Genomic DNA, 8,069 nt, shown 5'->3' with positions numbered 1-8,069 from the left:
ACATCTTTTCTTTCCTTCTTGCTACCTGGGATTTAGCCTCTGATCTAAATATAAGCTGAGCCATTCCATTCTACTGTTTAAAAGCCTTCAGCTGTACCTTGTTGCCTCTAGGATACAGCTGCTGATGCTGGCCCCCCTCTCTTGTTATTCACCTGCATCCTAATACTCCCTCAGAGACAAGTTTAATTAATACTGGATACTTAACCCTCCCACACCTCTTTTCCTCTTCACTTTCTGCTTTTTTTGGCCTGTCTACTCATGGTTTTCTTTTTACCTGGAATGCTCTCATTTCCATTATTTCCATTTTCCAGAGTAATGGAGAGTTAGTCTAGCTTCACTTCCTCCCGGAAGATTTCTTTCGGGTTGAATTCCCTAACTTTCTTTCAGTGTATTGCCATTATCTGATGATGTTACATAAGATTATAAACTTCTTAAGGTCATGGACTCAATTTATTTGACCTGGTATCCTTGGAAACTAGTGTAATATCTTCTACAGACCAGATACTTAGTACTTGATTACTCAAGAAATAAAGGGCTCCATTAGTGAAGGAGGCTTCTTGGGGAGATGAAATTTAAGCTGGTCTTTGAGAATTTAAAAGTGAGCAGGGGAGTGGAAAATGGGATTCCTTGCTTTAAAATAGCATGCAGTGAGAAGTCTCCCAATGCCTTTGGCCCTGAGTCATTCATTTTCCCACCTCTTAGGTAATTGCCATTCTATGCTGTTTGCATTAAAGAACTTACATTTTATATGATGATAAATATAATATGTTTATGAATCTCATAATACAGAAATCAACAATTAAATTTTATATATGTGAACATATATGATTAGCTCTATTTTTTCCTATATTATTCTCCTATGCTCTGAATTATACAACATATTCTCATTGTCTTTAGTAAAAAGCACACATCATCTTGGATAGTATCCAAAAATCCGCTCTAATGGTACACAGATTAATTTTTAATATCTTAAAAAATGCCATGCTCAGTTATGCCTCCTGACTTTCATATATGCTCTCCTGCTAGGGGTACCTTGCCCAGTTCCCTACCTTTTGCCTGGTCCTCTCTTACCTGGCTTCAAAACAGCCTATAAGTTGCATTCTTCAGGAAGCCTTCCCTGACCTTGATTCCTATACCCTTTGCTCCACAGCCTTGGTCGGGGTTTGTTTTCTCTCTGCACCCATACTTCCCTCTCATAATCATTTATCACATTTTTACTATTAACTCTTGCACAGTATTGAAAGAATGAAGCTAGTAGTTCAAGAAAGTTATTTTGGTAAGAGAGAGTCATAAACAGAGACTAGATGACTACACAGTAGATCATCAGCCTCACGTAAGAGTAGGAAGAGAGGGAAAAATATATATAAATTTCCCAGGGAATAGTTGATGAAATTTCACTGATAGCAGAAGGAGAAGAAAAAAGGGTGATGAACTAAAGATGACTCTGAGGCAGTGACCACGGGATTCACATAGAACTTTAAAGCCACTCATAAAAATGCTGGCTATCGCTGTGGAGGATAAAAGGGTCTGTTGTTTTGGAATATGTCTACCAGACATTTGGAGGAAATTACACTGGTGCAGATGAAACCATGACTGATTATACAGATTTGGCTGCTAGAATTCACTGTATAGTAGCAGGTGGAATTAGTAGGTCAAAGGGTTTTGAGAGACTAAAATTGTGTTTAATTCTCTTGAACTTTGAACATGCACAATTAAGGAAGGCAGAGAAGAAAGAGAGCCGGAGAATGAGTAACAAATGAAGAGGGGATAGACAAAGACTTTTTAAAAGTAATTTTCATTTGAAGACTCATTTTCATCCTTTTTGTTTTAGTCCTATGAATCTTATGTTTGCTATAGAAGAAATAGAGATGCACAACAATTTCTCCTAGAGATGCACTAAAATTTCTCCAATTACTGACAAATAGAAACCTGGATGATCCACATGGAAATTGCCTCCTTAGAAAACCAAACTATTGCTGAATTTGTCCTCCTTGGCTTCTATGACATCCCTGAGCTGCATTTCCTTTTCTTTATTGTGTTCACTGTTGTCTACGCCTTCATTGTCATAGGGAATATGCTGATCATTGTGGTGGTGATTAGCTCCCAGAGGCTGCACACGCCCATGTACTTCTTTCTGGCTAATCTGTCCTTCCTGGAGATCCTTTATACATCCACAGTGGTGCCAAAAATGCTGGAGGGCTTCCTGCAGGTGGCAGCCATCTCTGTGACTGGTTGCTTGACCCAGTTCTTCATCTTTGGTTCTCTAGCCACAGCAGAATGCTTCCTACTGGCTGTTATGGCATATGATTGCTTCTTGGCAATCTGCTACCCACTTCGCTATCCACTCCTGATGGGGCCTAGATGGTGCATGGGGCTGGTGGTCACAGCCTGGCTGTCTGGCTTCATGGTAGATGGATTGGTTGTGGTCCTGATGGCCCAGCTGAGGTTCTGTGGCTCCAACCGCATAGATCACTTTTACTGTGACTTCATGCTTTTGGTGGTCCTGGCTTGCTCAGATCCCAGAGTAGCCCAGGTGACAACGTTTGTTCTCTCTGTAGTCTTCCTCACTGTTCCATTTGGACTGATTCTGACATCCTATGCTCGCATCGTGGTGACTGTGCTGAGAGTTCCTGCTGGGGCCAGCAGGAGAAAGGCTTTTTCCACATGCTCCTCCCACCTTGCTGTAGTGTCCACCTTCTATGGAACTCTCATGGTCTTGTACATCGCGCCCTCGGCTGTCCACTCCCAGCTCCTCTCCAAGGTCTTTGCCTTGCTCTATACTGTGGTCACTCCCATCTTCAATCCTGTCATCTACACCCTCAGGAACAAGGAGGTTCATCAGGCACTACAAAGGCTTCTTCAAGTTAAAAAAATGGAAACGGTTGAAGAAAGAGGGTAGTGAAGATTTTATTTTTACTTTGGACGTCTCCACTGAGAAGTCTCCAGAAGTGGCTGGAAAGGAATAACTGTTCCATTCCAACCTTCCCCTTTGGCTCTCCTGTAGTTAAACCAAAATACACTAAAAAAGAAGATGCAGAGCAGTACTTTTCAAATGTTAGTTTAAAAACTTATTTAAACTTTTTTCAGTTTTTCATTAAATATGCCATAAATATTACCCTGATTTGATCATTACCCATAGTATATGCTATATATGTATTGAATATGAATATATGAATTGAATTATCACATTGTACCCCATATATATATATATATATATATATATATATAAAATAATAATAAGAAAAATGAAAATAGAGAAGCAAAACAGTAATATCAAAACAAATTTAGAAATATTAACTATATTATTGCTAGATGATATTTCAAAATTTCTTTCTACTTATTTATGTATCATAGAGCTTGAAATCTGGTTTTCCATTGAGCACTATGTCATGAACAACTTCCTATATTAAAAAATATCTACTTCTTTATTCTTTTGGGCTTCATTGTATGGCTAACCATGATTTGCTTAAATAATCTTCTATTGGTAGGAATGTTTTAGTTGTAATTAGTTCTTTTATTATGTGTACATTGTGAACATTCAGGTTTTTCTATAATAAATTTTTTGGACATAAATTGCTAGGTCTAAGGATATGTATATTCAAAAATATTTAAAGATGAATTCATTTTACTTATTTATTTTTAAATTTTTTAATCGTAGATTTACAATGTATACAAAAATAGAGAGAATGGCACAATGAGTCCCAATTTGCTAACTGGCTTCAACATAAACATTTGGCTAATTTTGTTTGAATTCCCTACAGCTCCTTTGTGCTTGTTTGTTTTGCTAGAAAATAGCACCACACAAATAAAAGTAGATGTAAAGTAATGCATTCTGTCTTATCAATGGGAAGGAAAGAAACAAATTCCAGATACTGGGTAAATATGTTGTGCACATATATATTCCACATGTATTTAGTATATTCCTTTCCTGATACAGACATTAAAAAACCATGCCCACCAGGCCATTAGAGTACTTAACAAAATTATCAATATTTCCTTAATATCATCTAATACACAAGACATATTCAAATTTCTCCATTGATCTTTAAATAATTTCTTAAAATTAGCCAGAGGATATATCAACACCTGCTCTGGCAAGTCATTAGATTAGAATTGAAAAGAAGATATTAACTTCTAGATGACCCAGGAAGAAAGTCTAGATTAAGATGTGAACGTGGAAAAGAGAATGCAGTCTGAGAACTTCAGAAATATTCTTCTTAAGGCAAAGTTATATCTACTCCTGTATCAATTTATTCACCAACATAGAATTAATCATTAAGTGTTTCAACTGATCATATAATTCATAATGTACAATAATATGAAATACAGTGGATGATACAAATTAACAAAACATATAGTCTGCTTTTTGATATAATGTATATGGTATATAAAGGAACACAGGCCAAAAACATCATAATGACTAAAAAAATAATGTGTACTGTTTTTATAATGCAAAGATATCACCCACATCACCCATTGTCAGTCTGTATTTGAAAGATCAGTTCATTCATAGAGCAATGAACTATTTTATTGTTTTCACTTAAAACTTAATAAACACAAACATATGTAAGAAATATTCATTTATTCTACTACAAAAAAGAAGTGTTTTCAAAAAAGTCCTCCTGATTTTAGCTGTCTTCCAATTCTCAGCCATAGAATCAGAAAGTCTCAAACATTGCACAAACACATGGATATATAAAACATTCTGAAAAGGGAGGACTAAAGGGGGAAAACAGAATTGGCCCAGTTTCCTTTCTCTTACTATTGATGATGGTACTAATGACATCAATTATCTTTTTTGATGACAGCAAAGATGACTTTGACTATAGCAAGGTGATGGGGAGGATCTTCAATATTAAACCCCAGAGAGAAATGCTCATGGTTGTTATCAAATGTTGTAGTGATGTGAATGTATAATCAAAAGCTATTTAACGAACAGCCAATTCAATCCAGTATTATTTTCAGTGGATCATATAATAATGCTCTAGCATGGCCATGATTTTGACCAACTCTCTTTGTTACTGTGGTAGTGAAATAGGGAGTAATTTTTCTAAAAGTACATGGTTATTGGGATGATCCATAATCCTGAGAACACTCCATGTGCAGGATCCTTTTCATTGAACTCTTTACATCCTTATTTCTCAGACTATAAATGAAAGGGTTTAGAGTGGGAGTTACCAGGGTATACATGACAGCAGCAACCAGCTCCCTAGAGGAGTGAGAAGTTGATGGGGGCTTCAGGTAGGTGGCAAATACTGTGCTGTAGAAGAGGATGACCATGGAGAGGTGGGAGCTGCATGTAGCCAGAGCTTTCCTTTTCCCCTGTGCTGATGGAACTCTGGCCACAGCATGGAAAATACAGGCATAGGAACTTATAACACAGAAGAGAGCACTGATTCCCAAAACCCCAGCCAGAGCCATTGTCAGGTCCTCATTGAGTTGGGCATCAGAGCAAGAAAGCCATAAGAGAGGGCCAAAATCACACAAAAAAAGTGAGGAATCTCTTTATTAACATGGAAAGATAGCTGGGATAGCAACAAGATATGGACTAGAGAGACCAAGTGGGCTACTCCCCATGACATACCCACAAGCACCCCACATCTGGAAGGTCTCATTACAAGTGGGTAATGCAGTGGATAGCAAACAGCAGCATAGCGGTCAATGGCCATGATCGCTAAGAGTAGGTTTTGCATGTCAGCAAAAACAGCAAAGAAGTATAATTGGGTCAGACACCCAGAGAAAGAGATGGATCCATTGTGGATCCACAAATCCTCTAGCATTTTAAGGGCTGTGGTAGTGGTGAAGCAGAGATCTACCAGGGAGAGCTGGCTGAGGAAGAAGTACATGGGAGTGTGGAGGTGAATGTCAGTGCCAATGGCCAGCAGAAGGAGTGAGTTCCCAAGGAGGCCCAACAAATAGAGAGCCATAAAGAGACAAATGAGGAACTGCTGGTTTTCTGGATCACTGGACATCCCTGAGAGGACAAAGTCAGGAGTCTTGCTGCAGTTCATTCTGGTCCTTATTGTGCTTCAAGAAGGATTTGGTGTGAAGAGGATCCACTCCTTGCAGACACAAACGTGCAGTAACCTGGATTCTGTCTTCTGTCAATGTGTCTCTCTTACACCAACTGAGGCTTGTAAACTAAAATATCAATGGGAGGGACAAGAGTTAGAATTTAGAAAGGACAGTCAACTGAGGAGGCACAAAGACAATGGAGTGAGGGGAACAGAGTTTCCCTAGCATTCTATAAGTGTGCAAGTTCTGTGTAGATTAAACTTTGTATTATGTGATATTATAACCACTTGTTTGTGATTCTGTTTTTGACCATGATTTCTTTGAAGGCAAAAGCTGCATCTCTGTATTTAGCTCAGTGCTTGGCACATAGTTGCAGCTCAATAAATGTTCCTATTTACATGGTAACTATTCTGGTTCATGCTTTGGTTGATTGACTAGAATATTACCAGCCTTCCATCTGGTGTACCATGCCCATTCTTGCCCCATCTAATGTGTTGTTCACAATGCAGACAGATTCATCTTTTCAAAAAAGAAAATATAACTATGTTATTTTGTTTAGGTAGGCAACCACAGAACCATTGCTTTTATGAAAAATGCACAATCTTTATCATGTCTTACAAATCTCAATGGTTTTTATTTAATTTTTTTTTGTAGTACTGAGGATCAAATCCAAGGCCTTGTACACTAAACAAGGGCTCTATCTTTGCACTTTATTCCCAGTCCTCCTCAATGTATTTGGTTTTGAGGTACCTCCCCAGCCTCACATTGCACTGCAGTCCACTCATTTTCTGTTCTGTAGCCACAGTGACTGTGCTGCACTCCCTCAAGCATACCCTCTTGCTTCCCTCCACTCTTAGCTTCTACTCATTATATTCGTTTGTCTTCTGTTGGTAATAACACAATACCATAGACTCAGTAAGTTATTAAAAAAAGGTTTATTTTGGCTGAAAGTTCTGGGCCAAGTCTGAGGGGCTGTGTCTGTTTTTTCTGGCAGTGCCCCAAGTTTGTGCAGAGCATCTTATAGAAAGACGTGTGTTTGTGTGTGTGTTTTCTGTTCTCTTTCTTTGTATAATACCAACAGTATTCAATCATAGGTGCTCTACCTTAATGACCTTTTCTAATCCTAAGGACCTCCCAAAGTCCCACCTCTATACACCATAGTCAGGTCAAGTTTCCACTCTCTTACTACCTCGCACTGAGAATTCATATCTTAAATGAATTGTTCTTTGGAGTTTGGGTGGTGGCAAACCATATTCAAACCATAGTATTCCATTCTATTCCCCTTGACTCATTCTCACATACAAAATACTATGATTCCATCCAAACAGTCCAAAGTCTTTAACTCCTTCTAGAATTAATTCAAAACTTCAAAGTCTAGAGTCTCGTTTGATATGATGGCTAACTTCTTCCAACTATGAGCTTATAAAATCAAAACAAGTTATTTACTTCCAATATTCAGTAGTGGGCATAGGGTAAACATTCCATTCCGAAAGGAAAGAATAGGTAAGTATAAGGAGTAACCAACCCAAAATGAGTTCAAAACCCAGGAAGATAGACATTCACTCTTAAAGTGCCATTTCTGGCATCTTGCACACAGTGGGACTAGGGCTGGGCCTCACAAGACCTCAAGAGGCCCCACCTCCATGGCTTTGTTGGGCTTATCCCATACTTTAGCTCTTTTGGTTTGGAACCTCATGATTGCAGTTCTCTCAGGCTACAGTTCTGAGGTCTTGGGGGTTCTGTTCCCACAGCTTCATTAGTCATTGTCCCAGGGGGCTCTGTGCAGCTCTGCCCCTGTATCAGGCCTCTGTCTGGCCTCCTAGACTTTCCTTTGAACTCTCAGTGGAAGTGGCTATGACCTCATCATTGTCGTGGTAAACCTGCTAGAACCATGGCTGGAGCAGCTGTGGTGTGCTTCACCAGAGAGCAGGGAGCCAAATTCCAAGTTGGCCCTGGGTAGTGAGACCATGAAGAGCTCTGCTACCTGTGATGGCCTGTGATGGGAGATGCCTGGTAGGCCTTTTCCCCTTGTCCTGAAGATTTTGGCACTTGGC

The 8,069-nt window shown here is 39.0% G+C and overlaps 1 protein-coding gene and 1 pseudogene across 1 annotated transcript; one reads left to right on the top strand and one right to left on the bottom strand.

The window, feature by feature from the left end:
* The first annotated feature begins 1,942 nt into the window (after positions 1 to 1,942).
* LOC124095422 (olfactory receptor 11A1-like) lies at positions 1,943 to 2,899 on the top strand. Its single transcript, XM_046448548.1, has one exon. The coding sequence runs from the start codon at positions 1,943 to 1,945 to the stop codon at positions 2,897 to 2,899; it is 957 nt and encodes a 318-aa protein (XP_046304504.1).
* A 2,165-nt stretch (positions 2,900 to 5,064) lies between these two features.
* Positions 5,065 to 6,011, bottom strand: LOC124095421 (olfactory receptor 1G1-like; annotated as a pseudogene).
* Positions 6,012 to 8,069: the final 2,058 nt, after the last annotated feature.

This window comes from Marmota monax, unplaced genomic scaffold (genome assembly GCF_021218885.2).
Source record: "Marmota monax isolate L192 unplaced genomic scaffold, Marmota_monax_Labrador192_F-V1.1 WCK01_AAM20220418_F8-fsc00393, whole genome shotgun sequence".
Lineage (NCBI taxonomy): Eukaryota > Metazoa > Chordata > Mammalia > Rodentia > Sciuridae > Marmota > Marmota monax.
This window is presented reverse-complemented; position numbering and strand designations above follow the sequence as displayed.